The sequence below is a fragment of the Lonchura striata genome, chromosome 1 (assembly GCF_050655825.1).
Source record: "Lonchura striata isolate lonStrDom1 chromosome 1, ASM5065582v1, whole genome shotgun sequence".
NCBI lineage: Eukaryota > Metazoa > Chordata > Aves > Passeriformes > Estrildidae > Lonchura > Lonchura striata.
The window spans coordinates 1,480,413-1,496,841 of record NC_140703.1 but is presented as its reverse complement, the minus strand read 5'-3'; the positions used below and the strand labels follow the sequence as shown (position 1 = coordinate 1,496,841).

The 16,429-nt window shown below is 42.6% G+C and overlaps 2 protein-coding genes and 1 long non-coding RNA gene across 10 annotated transcripts in view; 1 reads left to right on the top strand and 2 right to left on the bottom strand.

Moving 5' to 3' along the window:
* Nucleotides 1-1,301: 1,301 nt before the first annotated feature.
* On the bottom strand, nucleotides 1,302-11,927 carry NIT2 (nitrilase family member 2). Its single transcript, XM_021545511.4, has 10 exons — nucleotides 11,897-11,927; nucleotides 10,017-10,135; nucleotides 7,591-7,711; nucleotides 7,391-7,479; nucleotides 5,975-6,068; nucleotides 5,673-5,747; nucleotides 5,174-5,252; nucleotides 4,428-4,526; nucleotides 3,339-3,394; nucleotides 1,302-2,919 (listed from the first exon to the last, which is right to left on the bottom strand). Exons 1-10 carry the CDS (start codon nucleotides 11,901-11,903, stop codon nucleotides 2,831-2,833), a joined length of 828 nt encoding a protein of 275 aa, XP_021401186.1. The 5' UTR covers nucleotides 11,904-11,927; the 3' UTR covers nucleotides 1,302-2,830.
* Nucleotides 11,928-12,648: 721 nt separating this feature from the next.
* The window catches only part of LOC146768559 (uncharacterized), a 30,046-nt gene continuing 26,265 nt past the window's right edge, over nucleotides 12,649-16,429 (top strand). The window contains exon 1 of the long non-coding RNA XR_014957590.1: nucleotides 12,649-12,775. This is a non-coding gene — a long non-coding RNA (uncharacterized LOC146768559). The remainder of the gene's footprint in view (nucleotides 12,776-16,429) is intronic.
* The window catches only part of TBC1D23 (TBC1 domain family member 23), a 34,186-nt gene continuing 32,171 nt past the window's right edge, over nucleotides 14,415-16,429 (bottom strand). For all 8 annotated transcript variants that reach the window (XM_077790910.2, XM_085588620.1, XM_085588613.1 and 5 more), the window contains one exon: nucleotides 14,415-16,249. In XM_077790910.2, coding sequence (XP_077647036.1) covers nucleotides 16,168-16,249 — 82 coding nt within the window. In that variant the 3' untranslated portion in view covers nucleotides 14,415-16,167. The remainder of the gene's footprint in view (nucleotides 16,250-16,429) is intronic.

Below are 16,429 nucleotides of genomic sequence, written 5' to 3'. Positions count from 1 at the left end.
GAGAGCTGAAAATTACAGGGGAAAGGAAGTGGAGCCAGGAGGGCTGGGAATCTGAGTAGCTGTGACCCTTTTTATGTGTGCATGCAGCTGCATCCCTGTGATGAAAGGGACTTTTTGTGAGTAGTTGCTACAGTTGAGGTTTTATTTTAAGCCAGGTGTGCATGTGAACTTTGAAGTGAGAAAAGTATTACTGCTCTTTAAAAAAAAAAAAAAAAAAAGTTGAAATTATTTAGGAAGCTAGTATTGAAGACTTGGATAAAGCCCTTGTGTCCTAGAGGGATACTCTGGGAAGTTGCTTCTACATACAATTGTCTAGCAACTTAATTCTCATCATGTATGGTCCCTGCTGTTCACAGAGACAATGCTGTCAGGCACATGGTGTGATTCTTGGGATGTCCTGCACAGGGCCAAGAGTTTGACTCTGATCCTGACAGGCCCCTTCAACTCAGCATATTCCATCAGTCTAAGCTGTGACTTGAATTCCTAGGATCTAATTGCAGATGGAAAGGAAAGAGGGAACTAACATGCACTGCAAAGTTATACTGTAACTTACTCTGGAACTACCAAGAGCAGCTTAGATGCAGGTTTACCCAGCCCAGGAATTCTAACACTGCCCAATTTTCTGCCGTTTCTTCAAAAATAATTTAAATTCTTGCAGACTGAAATTCTGGAACTGTTTCAGGGTTGTTACTGATTAGTTTCCTGGACTTACAGAATACTGGTGCCTATGTGTCATATGGACACTTGAAAGTGCCTGTTTTCTACCAACACAAAGGTTGAGTATTGGCTGCTTCAAGTACTGTGGCTAAGAACTGACAGTGTACTTTTTTCAGTGAAAGCCTCGCAAATTCTCAGTCCCATCTGCATCATTTCTGAGTGCAGCGCACTGGAGACCCTACTAAATACCCTGCTAAAACAAGGTGCTTAGAAGTTGTCCTCACAGACTGAAAAGAACTGAGCTTATTTCAGCTCTTCAGGTGAGTTCACCAAGTCGGCTGTAATAGATTTTCATCCATCCTCTCCATGTGGGATTGCAGGGAGGAGAGTTCAGACCACAGATTCTGTTACTTGTTGCAAACTGCATTTCTCAGATTTAAGTGGTCAGCCCATGAGAGTCCTGCACTACTTTAATCTTCCAAAGGTAGTATTTATTTACTCCTGTGTGTTGAACTAGTAGAGAGATGGGAGGGAAAGAGAGAAAATAGTTATTATGGCTTAGAAGTTGGAGCCTGACAATGGCCATCATGGATATGGGGTTGTTGAGTATGTGGGAAGCACTAATCTAATGCAGGACACTCAGCTCAAATGGTAAATTGTTAATTTTTTAATATTTATTTTTCAACAAATAAACCTTCATTTTACCTTGTACTGTATGGGTTGTTTCTTAAAAGTTCCTGTGCAGTATATACACCAAAATGCAGTGAAACAGACCAAAAACACCTGCTGCTACAGAATGCCACCGAGTGGAATGATGGGATCTGGCTTTTGAGGGAAGGATGTGTCAGGGCTTGGCTGAATGTTTGTTCTTATTTATAAATCACACCAAGCTCATTGCAGAGAAGCCAAAATGTTAAAAAACCCCCCAGAAACCCAAAAAACTTGGGAAGAGGATTGGTAAAGGTGAATGAAATGTAAGATGGTTTTGGGGGAAATGTGGTTAGGTAGAGTAAGACAAAACCTTTTCTCCCTCCCATTCTTGTATTTTGAAATTTTTTTTAGCCTTACAGCTGTTTTATGCTGCTGGAAAACCAAAAGCTTATCAGTGGAGGCTGGTAAGTTGCCTTTTTTTTTTCATTCCAAGGAATAAAAAGCATAAATCGTTACATTCTTTTTACATTAAAAGATGTCTTCCTTCAAAAAAGAAACCCCAAAACCAGAAGTGCAATGTGCTTGGCTGGTTTGCAGTATTTTAAAGTCATCTTTCTCAATCAGTTTGTGTCCAGCAAAAGCAGCACAGTCAGGAATGTGGATGGCAGCTGCCCATGGCAATAATGCATTCAAGCACTGAGCAGTCTTCTGGGAGACTGTGGGCAGGACTTAGTGCAGGAGGGTTTCCAACCCGACTGCTCTCAGCCTTTTCCAGGCAGCAGAAGTAAAGCCCACTCAAACATTTTGTTAAGGAAGCAGTAGGGAGAGCAAAGGCCAATTACTGTAACAACACAGCAATCTGTGTCACTTCAGCAGTGAACAGCATTTGCCATAAAGAGAATTTAATACACAGATCCAGACAAAACACATGAACCAAAAACTGTCACAGATTCTTCTATAGGAGCAGCTCTGTCTGGCAGCTTCTTGCAGTGTCCTGAGTAGAGCAGAGCAGAATTTGGCCTGTTTTGCTCAGTGTGTTAAATTTTAAGCTTCCCAAGTAGGGCATTCAAGGACCTTGGTTAAGTCATGTACATCTAAAAAGGACAGAATGAGAAGAATCATGCTTCTAGATTTTCTGACAATTCACTGAAAAATTCATAATACCAAAGCTGACTTGAGAGTTTCAGAAAACAAGATTTCCATTTCTGTGTTCTACAAAACAGGCCTCAGAAGGTAACTAAAACATTATGATGACTAAAAATCAACGTTAATCACTGCTGTATTGAACTGTTTTCATCTCCATCTTTATCCCACCTGTAAAATACTATGAAATATTGAAGTATGAGAGGAGATACAAAAGTTATAGTTCAATCATACTAGAATTGCACCAAGTTTTTTGTTAGGTGGTGTTTTCTTAACTGGCACATTAGGTAGTAAATTGTTGAGCAACTACTAAGGAAGTCCTTCCAAAGATGAAGGCAACAGCCATTGTGACAGCTGAACCTTCCCTCTTCACCCAGCTTCACTTTTTCATCTCGACACCATAGAGATCACAACGTTTTTGGCTTAAAATAGGAATCTGCTGACGTATTTCTGCAAGTTTCTTTAGATCTGCAGGAGAGAAGAAAAGAGTTAAGAGAACAGCAGCCAAAAAAGAAAGCTCCTGACTTCCTCTGAGGTAGGACAGGGAAAATAGCAACTGTGATGGAGAATGGGGTGGTAGGGCACTGCAAGTGTGCAGCCAGGGCTGAAGGAAGCCTCAGCTTTGCTCTTTCCTAAGGTGGCACCTTCTGCCTAAGGGAGTGAACTAGAAGGGTACAGCTCTAGAATATTGTATGTAGAACGGGATAGTGCTGCTGGTTCTTGCTTTAACCTAGCAAAGGTGGACAAGGCAGGGGAATGCTGCATTATGCATCATCTGCAGTTGCATGTGTAAGGCCATAGACTTAAAAAAAACTGTCCCTCCTTAGTGTCATATCCTGTACTCAAGAAAAAAAGTGGGGAAAAAACAAAACCAATTTTTCCCTTACCTATATCTGTGTATACAACTGTTTCCTCAGCCCCAGCTTTGGCTATGACTTCACCCCTGCAAAATTAAGTACATTTGTTCACAGGATTAACACATTGGTTTCAAGGCATCAGTGCAGTTGCTGCTGTTTGTATAAAAAGCACTTCCTACCCTTGATGCCTACAGCTGTAACTACAGGGCTGTCCTAAAAATAGCATCATAGTCCATAACTCTGGCATGATAGAAATGGCTTCCAGGGTTTATATATGGCACTTTCTATATGTGATATATGCATACTTAACACGTGTCTTTCAAAGATCAAGAACTGTGGTAAAAGCCACTCTGAAAAACACTGCCTCTAAGCATGCAATATACCTCAAGGGGAAAGGAACAACCACACTGGCAAAGATGAACACTTTCTCCTTTGAAGATCCTAATGGGTATTCATAGTGTATTTTTACTCTGCATGAGCTACTGAACATGATTGTGTCTCCCCCAAGGGTTTTGTCACTGCTTTTATCATATAAAGTTAAAAGCCCAAGACACAGACAGTTTTTCTTACTTGCAAACAGCTTGGAAGTGAGCTATCAGTAGATTTATCTGAAAGAAAAACATCTGCCTGAAGATTTGGTCACTTTTACCTCCTTTGCACCTGCATGACTTCTGCTCAAGTCAGAATCTCTCTTCTCTAGCTGAAGACATTCTTCTTGTTCTTTTCTTATGTCAAAGCAGTGTTGTTCTTTGAGGAAATGAGATAGTTCTGTGTGAACTGTTTAAGAGAATTACCCTATGCATAGCATTCAATGGACTGAACTTCAGGGACAAGGTGACAAGGCCAGCAGTTCAACTAATGCTTAATCCCAGTGCTAAGTAGCATCTTTACTACCAAAATGAATACATACTCAAAATAGTTCGAGTTTTTTTTTTGTTTGTTTTTTTTTTTTAGTTTGGCTATTTTAAATTATGATCTTGAGAATGTATGCTCAAGTCTCATGTGCTTTTTACCAAGAATTTGCAGTTTTAACAGTAGATGGAAAAGTAGGACTGAAATGTGACTGGCAACTGAAATACTTTTTACTGAAGGTGGTATGTTTTATTTTATTGAACTCACCATGGATTTACTACAGTGCTGTGTCCCCAGGCAACATAGGATGCTTTTTCATCTCTAGCAGGAGATACAGTAGCTACGTAGAGTTGATTATCAACAGCTCTGTGTTCACAAAAAAATGAAGGAAGGGGGAAAAAAGTGAGAAGAATTAGTTTTTATAATACCATTTAATTAAGCAGAAGAGAAATAATCCACTCTGAAGGACAAGCTATATATCCTCTAAATGACTAGCCCAAACTGTGAATGATACAAAGGTCAGAGAAAGAAGACCCTGGAAAGAGAAGTCTCTAGCACCTGGCTAGAGTTAGTACATAGAATATCATGGAATTCACATGTTCATTCAGTATGCAGCAAAAATTATTAAAGCTGACCAAATGAAACAATAATACAGCATTCAGGAATCTCAGAGTCTATTTCTACCTGTAATTAGAGCAGTTCCCAAATGGTTACTGGCTCTTCTCTCTAGAATCTGTGTGTGAAGGGTGCTTATAAAGCCGTGGGAAAGGGTCATTGAAAGGGTATAGCGGGGGCAGGCGGGAGTAAAAGCCAATAACTTCCTGCTTTTCTCCTCGACAACAAAATAATTTTGGTGTCCCATGCAAGGCTTGAGGGATGGTACAGCTCCAATGGCTGAGTGGCCCTGCAGCACTACTTCTGAACCACAAGTGTCATTTGGAACATAAAAAAGTTGAGTTTCATGCACCAAAACTCCTCTAGAATAGGGGGATAAACTTTTACTGTGATCTTACCGTCCCCTTTGTAAGAGTTCCCAATGAGCTGGTCCTGTTGTCATGTTAAAAGCCCCTGGATATATCAGCAGCTGGCAGCCTTTGTTAAGAGACAATTAGAACCCAAGCATCATTAAGGGGAAGAGAAGCCCTTCACACTGAAACCCAAGATGAAGTTCCTTTCCACACTTCCCAGCCTTGCCAGAATGGAACCAAACAGAGCCTGTCCATGTGTAACATCTTACATCAGCCCAGAGCTGTGGTGGGGATACCCAGCTGCATCGCTCCACCAGCACATGTGGATCAGGAAGTGATCCACTTTATGGGTAAGGTTACTTTACTCTATGAGTGAGTCTTGGCCCCAGGATGCATTTTGGTTACTGGCAGGAATAAGAATGCCTGATCACATGGATCCAGGAATGCCTGATCACAGGGACCACCCAGCAGGCAGCACTCAGAACCAGCCCTGGCTAGCCCCAGCCTTGGGGCTGCCCAGTTCCCTTAGGTGACCCAGCCTCACCTTTCTGGCCGTAGATTTGAGCCATCTCGGCAAATCTCATATCATAGCAGATGCCCAGGCCCACTTTGCAGTATGCTGTTCCCAAAACACAAGAGACAGCAGTCATATCACTACACAAGTGCACAAAACAAGCACAAGGCTCCCTGTAGCCATCCTGCCAACTTATTTTATTTTGCATAGCTCACGGCAACAGAAGGAGCTATATTTAAATGTGTGTCCAACAAGCACTGGCTATTGTTGGGGGAGAATTCATACTTTAAGATGACAGAAAAAATGTGAGAGGGAGCTTATTTTATACTCACGTGTGTCAAACATGGAGAAACTATTCCCTGGACTCAGTGTTTCAGACTCTTTGAACTGTATCTTCCCAGGAACATTAATGTCAAACAAATGAACCTGCAATTATACTATGATTAATAATAATTACTAACAATTTCTCTGCTTGGTATTTGAGCCTCTTTAGGCATGTGTTTTCTACTGTTATCTAGACTATCTATATCTTTTGTCAGGATCCAAAGTAAACATTGCTTAACATTGTTAGATTCCCCAAAAGAATATTTAAGGTATTTTCTTCTGTACAAAAATATACACGTCTAAAGTTGCAAATACATGCAAAACATCTAGATGTCTTGATCTAATCATCTGTCTCTAACATTTGAGTCCCAATCTTGTAAAACTTCTCAAGAAAATACCTTCACCAAGCCACCAAGTTCCCATGACTTCAGCTATGCAGATGCCTCTGAGGGCCTGCAGCTGCCTTTATCCCTCCCATGCAATGGAAGGTGTTGTTCCATTGTGACTGGAGCTTCCCAACAACAGAACTGGTTTTGTTTTATTATTTGTTCATCCTTAGCACACGCCTGCACTCACTCTACGAGCAGCTCCTGGGCTTGCAGACTGCTGTGCTGTGACAGGTGGAAGGTGACACAGAACTGCTCAAGGTGATCTAGTAAGTCATGCTAATGTAGAATCAGCAAACAGAAGGCACCAGCTTATTGTTCCAAGTAACCCTGCATTATCTTTTTGGCTTATCCCTAAAAGAAAAAAGCTGTTGTTCATTCATGGTCAGATTCCTGTGTGCACAGACCCATGAACAGAAAATAGAGATAAGAATGAACAGAACAGTCCATGAAGAAAAACTGACTCTGGAGTTACAAATGGGAGGCAGTTTTCCAAAAGGCACAAAGCAATGATGAGGTGGAAGATGACAGCAAGAAAATATCTACCACAAACAGCAGCGACAGCTTAATTTGGACTCTGCATGTCTGCACTAATCACATGTACAGCACAAAGTATGTGAAGAACAGTATTTATGATAACAGAAGGACTAAATCCATCAGGAAGCTGAGGGAAAATCCTGATCCCGTTCAAGTGGGACTGTGTTTTAGACTTAGGCCAGGGCAAAGAGATATATGAGCTGGATCAGGTTTTACTCTTTATCATGGTTTTCCCAGCATATATAGGGAAAGCCAATTACACCTTCTAGCATTTTTTCATCCTTATCCAGAACAAATTTATGACCACTTTTTGAAGTGGTGTTTACATGCCCCAAATAAAAGTAGCATGAAATTTCATGGGTGATGGTATACAACTTATTATTAATGCAAGATTCTACTGATTTATACCACCTTTAAGTGGTATAAGATTATTTCATAAGACGAAATAATTTGTGCAACACTGCTGACGAAACTTTTCATAACAATATTCTGCCATCTTACCTTCCTATGCTTTGCCAGCAGAGCACCATCAGGCCCAAAGACAGTACATGTATTATAGAGCTTTCCACCATCCTCTTCTGGAATGGATCCTTTTTAAAGGCAAGAATAGAGATTTCTCCCACTGTATTATTTTGATCTAATGGCAGTAATAGTCATTGCCCATTTTTCCCCCAGTGAGATAGTCACTAAGAGTAAACTACCTCCAATGAGATATATGCTGCACTCCTTTGCAACTGCTGACAGCTTTTGTGTTGATTCCCCAGGGATCTTCTCTGCATACTCCTTAAAGTACTGGGTTCCATATGGAGAATTAAAGCATTCCTAGAGTTAAATGGGAAAAGAAAAAAAAGCTAAAATCCAGTAACACCACTACAATGAGATGTACTTAACTTTGCAAACTCCTTTCTAACCATATTCTCAAACAACCTTTGGTTACAGGAGTTTAGTTTATGGGAGCTCAGTAAGCGAACCAGAAAATGCCAGGAAGGCCAGAGGGACTTGAACAATTGTGTTTTGTGTGTTCAAACATACCAAAAGAGGTGTATTTGTGGAGTGCATGCCAAATAGAAGGTGAGCTACGACTATATGCAAGCTGTAAGGCCAGCACATTCACTGCTCTGGGCTTAACAAGAACACAAGGGATGTTCACATCAGAATGCAGAGCCAAGTTCAACACAACTCATTTGAAAGTCACAAGCTCGATAGATTCTCTCAAAACTGTGAAATGCTCATGCTCATCCGCAGCCCATGACTGATAATTTTTAAAAGGACATTTGCAAAAGCATGCATTTCTCAAAATTACTTATTGCTTTGTTAAAACAATCATTTAAACACTATTTCCTCACAACTGAAGAGTGTTCTCCACCTTAGGCCTTAGTTGAAGATTTTCCATCCCTTTAGAACTAGACAAGTAATCTTTACACAGTCAGATTAACAGAGTAGTTTAGATGCCCAAGATAGGTGGGCTAGTGGTATTCTTTCACTTTCACTCTGCATTACACTTGCCAGCTCTGTGAGGAGGTGAGACACTTCCTTGTACCCTGAAGGAGTACAGCTGGAGGCCACAGATAGGCTATCAAACTGTGGCAGCAACTTCTCTTCTGTGAGAAAGGGACTCCCAGCACAGACACCTCCATTGTTCCCTTTGCTCATCACAAGTGACAAACACACCCCCACAAAGAAAAGGGGAGGAAAAAAAATCAAGCTGTGACTAGCACAATAAACATTTCTGCTTTATCTGCTCAAGCAAACTTCATAACAACTGAGATAGGTTCTACTGAAGTGCAATAAATGAACCCAAGCTGGAAAAGTTTTTTTTTTCCCTATACAGGGCACTAGGCCAGCAGGTATAAGCTAACCCACAGCACAACCTGTAGATGAAGTAGCAGGAAGGAAAATCTCTGCAGGCTGTCAAAATGAGCTTCCTAGACTTTTGAAATCTGGGCTGAACTTCAAAGAAGTGAAAGCAAAGCCAGCAGCCTCCATCTTCATATATTCAATATGAGTTACTTTCCTTTATATAAAGTTATTAAAACAAAAAATTAACCCCCCAAAGAAACAAAACAATGGGGAGACAATATTACATGCTCATGTCAATACAAAATGTATCTCCCAAATGTCTGTGAAATGGTTTGCCCGTGTTTGACAACTTGTATTTTAAAAGCATAAATCTTTGTTGACAAGGTGAGTATCTCAGCTAAATAAGTCTGGAAAATTCAATGTCTGTACACATGGTGAAGCCAGTAAATAATAGTAATCTCTACACAGGAGGCAGAACACTGAATGGTCACATTTGCAACACAAGAACCATGTTAGCACAGAGGACCTGGGAAGGTTGCTCAATGCTTCCCCCATGACAGCGGGAGAGAAAACATTCTGTGTGTAAAACTGAGACCCAAAGTTTGCCCAGAGATGAACTTTGCACTCCTGTGTCAGATGTACAGGAGTAACACAAGGTCACTCTCTCTCCATGAAGAGAGGAGAAAAGCTCAAACTGCACTGAGAAGCCCACCCTGTTGCCAGCACACCCATCGTGTGAAAATTCAGCAAAATAATTGTGGCTAAATTTCAAAAAGTGAGTCAGAAGTGATTGATAATTTTTCCACACAGGGAAGTCATAAGAGAAACATGTCTTAATCATAATTCAGCCACAAATGACCTGCTGGAAGTGTATTTTAAGTCCATTTTGTTTCTTATGGATCTGGAATGCTTACAGCAAAGAGAGCTACTGTGTACGGTCTTTCACCTTCATGTCAACATTCTTTAGCTGAAAATTGCCTTTTTCTACACTTCTTCAGCAAAGATTCAATCTACAGTGTCACTTACCTGAATTCAGAATATATCAATGATGGTATTGCCTAGGATTTAAACCAGCAAAAACTTTACCAGAATCTTACACTACAAAAAAGATCAACCTGTTCTTTGTTTCCCTTCTCATTCTCCACCTCTTAATGTGCTGCCAGATACAGGCCCTAGGATTTTTTAGCTTTTAGTTTTAATTTGAAGCCTCATACAGCATCTAAGCTATCCAGAGAGGAAGAGGAATATATGTTGCATTAATAACACTAGAAAGAAGTTCTGAAGGGTTTGAAACATAAGGGCTAAGCAGGCCATGATCTTTACTCACAGGTAGAGCCACAAGTTTTGCTCCTTTAGCTGATGCTTCCCTCACCAGCCCACAGGCTCGTTGGAGATTTTCTGATTTAACAGCAGATACATGAAGCTGGATAAGAGCGAGGCGGAAGGCTGATGGCAGAAAAGAAAAAAATTATTCATCAGAATTCCCCCAGGAAACTCTTCCAAATTTGAATTCAGTAACGAGCATTGAAGAAAACAAAGGAGTTAATATATAAACATATGCACAAACCACTACCAACTCATTGTGCAGCCCAGCTCTGGCCCTGGAAACAGTCTCTTACCACAGGGAGAGCACTGAAGGCCAGGACTGGCAATGGGAGCCACCCAGGGCCACCACCCTGCAGAGATCACAGAGCCCAGTGCCAGCAACAGCCAGGCTGTGTTCCAGGGGAAGGAGCTGTGTTACAGAGGGGCAGAGCACAGGTCCCCGCTCCTTCCCAGGCTGCTGGGCACTGTGCCAGCCCATTTTATCTTCTTGTTGCACACCGAGGGCTGGATAATCCCAAAAGCACCAAATAAAGCAATTGTTTCCTTTTATCCCTCAGTTCACACCTAGCTTGGGAAATGGCTATGAAAACCAAGAAAGGTTAACGTATTTCCTGATCATTTCTTAGCAAACGGGTTTCTGGCCAAGTTGCAAGTGTTATCAACCTTCTACTCCCACTAAGGAAGATGTACAACTGCAGGCTCTCCAGGTAGCCAGGCTTTGTGCATACCTCTTGGATTTCCTTCCAATAATCTCTGAGTACCCCAGGTTGTAGGGAAGCACACCCTGAGCAGGTAGAACTGTTTTCTTTAAGCCAAACACCAACCAACCAATCCCCAATCCTCTCTGGCTTTATAAAAAAAAAAGTATCTCAGTTTCATAGCACCTCATCTGTCTGTAAAACTCCCCCATGAACAAAGATCACAACAAGACAAAGCTGGAAGCAACACAGTGATCAGGGAAACTGGAAAAGTTGTTTCAAGTGAAGATGAGACTGGGTCATGAGAAGTTGAGATACATCTTTTTTCCTACTTCTGTAGCTAAGCAGCTAGTTTCTAGAGGTTAAGCAAATTATTAACTGCTCTCTTCGCCATTCTTTGTGTGGGAGACTTTTACTGTTGGCTCTCTTGAGCAAACAAAACTCATTTGGTATTCTGAACAGATGTAACCATAGGTTCCAGACCCACTGAGATAACCATACCAGGGATCTGTCAAAAACTTCCCAGCATTTGTGGAATGTGTTTTAGTTCAGACAAGTTGGCCACTTAAAAGATTTACATTTCAGAGTAAAAGAAAAGAGAAAAAAGGCAATAGGAAAAAACCCCTATGTTTAAAACACCAGGAAATTTAATTAAGGTAATTAATATTATCTTCCTATATATAAATATGACACTATATGCCTCAGGTTTGAAGTTCGATAAGGTGCAAAACTGAAGCTCAGCCACAACAGAACACATGTATTTGTGTCACACTTGACACAGTCAGATGTGGGAACTTCAGAAATGCAGAGAAATGTGCAGCAGGGCTGTAGACAGAGACCTCTGCTCCCAGCCTTGACCAGCTGCCCCAAAGCCTTCGTTAGAAGCAATTCCCAGGAAAAGCCTAAAGCAGGTAAAGGCACAACGGAGTAAAGTAATGGTTCGCATTTGTACCACTGCAAAACACGCTCGCTATTTTGTTTTAGAACGCCGGGAGCGAAGCACGCCCGGTTCGCCGGCGTTTCCCTGCATGGCGAGCGCTCTGTGCCCAGCGCAGCTCCCTCTCCCCGCACTGCCCAGGGGCTGTGCCACCCAGCACCGGGCCTCTCCCGGTCTCAGCGGGCCGGGGCTCCGGGACAGCCCCGCGGGCCCGGGGGCACAGGGACGGGAGAGGGCCCCACTCACAGGCCATGGCTCCGCCGCCGCCCGCGCGCCCGGCGCGTGCGCGGCGCGTGCGTGGCGCGTGCCCGGCGCATGCCCGGCTCCGCCCGGCGGCGCGCGCGGCCCGCGCGGGCTGCCGGGACCCGCGGGGCGGCCCGGCCCGGGCTCCAGGGCCGCCCTCACGGCCCCCGGCGGCCCGGCGGTGCCGGGACCCGCGGTGCCCTCACGGCCCCCGGCGGCCCGGCGGTGCCGGGACCCGCGGTGCCCTCACGGCCCCCGGCGGCCCGGCGGTGCCGGGACCCGCGGTGCCCTCACGGCCCCCGGCGGCCCGGCGGTGCCGGGACCCGCGGTGCCCTCACGGCCCCCGGCGGCCCGGCGGTGCCGGGACCCGCGGTGCCCTCACGGCCCCCGGCGGCCCGGCGGTGCCGGGACCCGCGGTGCCCTCACGGCCCCCGGCGGCCCGGCGGTGCCGGGACCCGCGGTGCCCTCACGGCATCCGGCGGCCCGGCGGTGCCGGGACCCGCGGTGCCCTCACGGCATCCAGCCGGCACCACGCTCTGAGCCCGTTCAGCCCCCAAAGCCCCGGCTGTGCCGAGAGCCTCCCTGCCCAACAAACCCCGGCAGCCCTCAGTCTGCTGAGGGCTCAGCGCAAGGGGCCTGTACCAGTTTACACGGAACTCGTTCCCCTGGGACATCCCCGTCTTGCTGTACAAGAACAACACCCCCCATGGTGCAGTCATCTCCAGCAGTGTCCAGCTCTGCGCTCCTCACTGCCAGAAAGAGTGCAGTGAAGGCTACAGAGATGATTTGGGCTCCGGAGGAAACTGTGGGAGCTGGGCCTGTTCAGTCCAGAGAAGGGAAGGCTGGAAGGGGATGTCATCAGCGCATGTCAACATCTCAGAGGTATTTGTCACTAATGCCAGTGGTGCCCAGTGACAGGACAAGGAGCAATGGCCATACATGAAAACACAGAAAGTGTCACCTCAGCATGAGGAGGAGCTTCCTTGTATTGAGGGTGGCAGGGCACTGAACAGGCTGCCCAGTGAAGTCTCCTTTTCTGGAGACATTCCAAACCCACCTGGGCAAGTTCCTATGGCACCTGCTCTAGGTGACCCTGCCTTGGCAGGGAACTTGGACCGGATGAGCTCCAGGGGCCCTGTGCAACACTGCCAGTTTAGTGAAACCAACACACTGAGCACCATGCTGCTCTTCTTGGCTTTAAACACCAAAGCTCCCCTTCACTCAGCACAAAACACTGCTGTCTCAGGTACTTATTTTCCAGCCTTGGGTTTTTTAGAAGCATGTGTGTAGAGCTGTAGATTTATGTTGTGTAGCAATATTTCTCCCATAAGATTATGTCTGTAAGCTGAAAGTACGTAACAGCAGAATGGGTAAAGATAAAATGGGTAACCCAGTGTCCTAGGTTAGCTGTATGATGCCTTTATCCCCAATTGTCTGCCCTGTTTATGTTGAATATTAAGTTTTGCACCCTTAAGGCTTGTTCCAGGAGTGAAGGGGGGCGGGGGGGGGCGTGGAAAGAAGTGCAGAGTTTGTTTTCAAGAACTGCACTCCCTCCTCCACATTCCTGCTCCTGGACTGTGCTGTCTGCAGACGGACAGACAGCGAGACAGAGCTCTCCTTTGCTTTTCTAGTTAGCTTTAGCTAGCTGAGGCAAAGAAGTTCCCTGGACTGTGGTGTTTTTCTCTTTCTCTGAACCTGCTCTGGACTGAATACCAGAAGAGCAGCAGCAGCTCCGGGCCTGGGCTGTGGATCAGAGACTGAGTCTATATTCAAAAATATAGACCGTGGTGCATGCAGAATAAAACAAGAACAACATCTCTAGCAAATATAATTTAAAAAGAAATCCTTGAAGCTAAAAAGGACAAGTAGCATACCAACTTCTTTGATTTTTCTTTTCAAAAAATATCACTGCACTACTATAATTAGAATTTCTGCTTAGTAGTACAAGTTTTACAACAAAAATGTACACTGTAAGGCAAAAGTGGCCCTCTGTGGGTAGAGATACACCAGCACCATTGAGATTATTCATAGTTTGGACTGAGCTTTTTAAGGTAAGAGGTCTGTTGATAACTTGCACATTGCCTTAAAATTCACAAATAATTTGCCTCTAAATGGCTTGGATTCTATGTTTCTACAGAGAAGGGATTTAGGAACTGACTTCCTATTGCTTTACTTGCTGTAGATCACACAGGTCTGCTCTATTTGCTGTCCTCATAATGAAGCATACACATTAGCCACATTCCATATTTAAAATACACCTGTTTAACAACCAAATGTCATTTTCACTTTTCCCCTTCCCGACTAGCAGAAATATGTTGTATCATTCTGTCAACATTTTCATAATAAAAATATGATGCTGAGAAGTCTAGAATTTATGCAGAGACCTGCGAATTCACTTTGACCTGTGAATGCTCACCCAAAAGTCCTTAATGAAATTAGCTTAAATTCTGAAATACTTACATTAAGAAGTCACCAGCAGTAGCTCCCTATGATCCATAATCAGCATCTTCCACCCCAAAGATCAAATTCACTTTTATTTACAAAACACCTTTAGGAAAAACTCTGAATTAATTCAGAAAATTTACAGTATGCAACTAAATGCCTTCTGACAGAACAAGTTATGTTCAAATTGTACTGGTTTATTTACAACTGTAGTTTATAAACAGTAGCACAAACATCTTTACATGAAAAAAATCTCGTTGCTGAAGTAGGCACAGAGTCAGAGACTCTTGAGGATATTTTCAGGAGGGATTAGGAAGAGGAAAATGTAATACAACAGTTGCTGGGCAAAACTATGAATACAGGAGCATTGGCCCAGGTGCAATTTCATGCAAATATTTTCAACAGTTCAAGTTCTATTGGCATTTACTCAGATACTAAGAAGGAAAAAGAAAGTAATTAGTTCCAGAATTAAGGTGCCCTAGCTTGATTCCTAGTAAAATAACTTAGAATAAATGTGTTTTATAAAGGTCAGTTTAACTTATTTCACCTTCTGATGAAGTACCAAACCATAGGTTTTGATTCAAGTACTCAGAAGATTTCATGCAGCAAAGTTAATCCCCATTATCTTTATTTCAGAGTTTTTGGTGATTTCCCATCAGTCTACAAAGTTGCTCTGCCTTGTCCATAAGAACATTCCTGTGCCGAGCTTTGAACAAGAGAACCATTCTTGAGCAAATTGAAAGCTTATGATGAACAGCCATATAGCTGACATCTCCCAAATCTTTGCTAATTTAGAAATTGTTACTCAAAATAACATAAACAAATGCTTGAATCAGTGAAGGCAACTGGTTAAGAATACATTTATCACAGGTATGCAGCACTGGAATTTCTTGGCTGGTTTTGTGTGCGTTCATCTTGCTGAACACATCTTTAGTCAGCATGTACTCATTTTTGTGCTGAACTGAAGGGTTTTAAACATCTCAAGTTCTTAGTTTGTGAGGAGCAAGGCAACTTGTTTTCAACTGTCATACTCTGTCATGAAACATGCATTTCAATGCACACACTCATCTTTACGAGTGAAACAGCCTCAACCTATGAAATATAAAATTCTGCAGAATTAAAAAAGTCACAACCCTGTAGTAAAAATTACAGTTAATTTCAGTATTTAAAAATAATCTTTACCACCAATTCCAGTTATTTAGTCTAGTAGCTGGTAAGACTTTAAAAACCCTTTAATTTTACAAATTGCTTGTATTTTTTCTATTTCTCTGCAGTCCGAAGTGGACTTAACCGTTTTTAATGTGATAATAGATTTTTAAAATTTGTATCTGCTCTGCTCAAAAACCTAGATTTTAATTAGTCTTTGATACTACCTGGTAGGCAAAGTCAAATTTCTAGACTGTAGGCAATGGAGACATTTTCTTTAGAAGGGATAATAATTTAAAAGCCACTGTGTTTTCAACTGCTTCACTGTATCTCACAGTCCTTCATTTCTTCACTTAATGTGAACCCAACTGCATCTGCTCTTGCAAAGATGCAGATCACTCCAATTAAGGCTGCATTAAAAAGAAACAAACTGACCTTTATAATAAACACTTCTCCAAAACAAACAAACAAAAATTAAAATTAAAAAAAACAAACAAACAAAAATCCTGTCCAGAAATGGATAATAATTTACCCTATCTTAAGCCTGCTACTCAGGCAGTCCCACCAGCAAACAGAAAAATTCTCTTAAGTTAGTACTCAGTTGGGAAACAGTCAGCTTGTGTCCACATACAGTATATCTTGGTTGCTTCTTCTTTATAAACTGGTCTCTACAAAGTCTTTAGTGTTTAACTTTCCAAGGCATCCAATACTTTCATGATCTGTTGTTTTATGGCTTTGGTAGCATCACCTGCATTTGGAATCAAATACCTTAAAAAAATTAGAAAAAGCCATCATTAATTCACTATAAAATTTTTGAGTAAAAATTCCGTAATTCTTTTCATTCTTCCTCTATCTAGAGGGAAGGGAAAAGGGGAATATATTAAAATGAAAAATATAGTAAGGAAATAACATTTAATTCCTGATTATACTATGAAACTTTCTCTTTGT

Coding starts and splice junctions, on each gene's coding strand:
- NIT2 (XM_021545511.4), bottom strand. Junction 5,253..5,672: donor TCAAATCTACGGCCAGAAAG/GTGAGGCTGGGT, acceptor CTCTTAACAAAG/GCTGCCAGCTGCTGATATAT. Junction 4,527..5,173: donor GAACTCTTACAAAGGGGACG/GTAAGATCACAG, acceptor TTGTGAACACAG/AGCTGTTGATAATCAACTCT.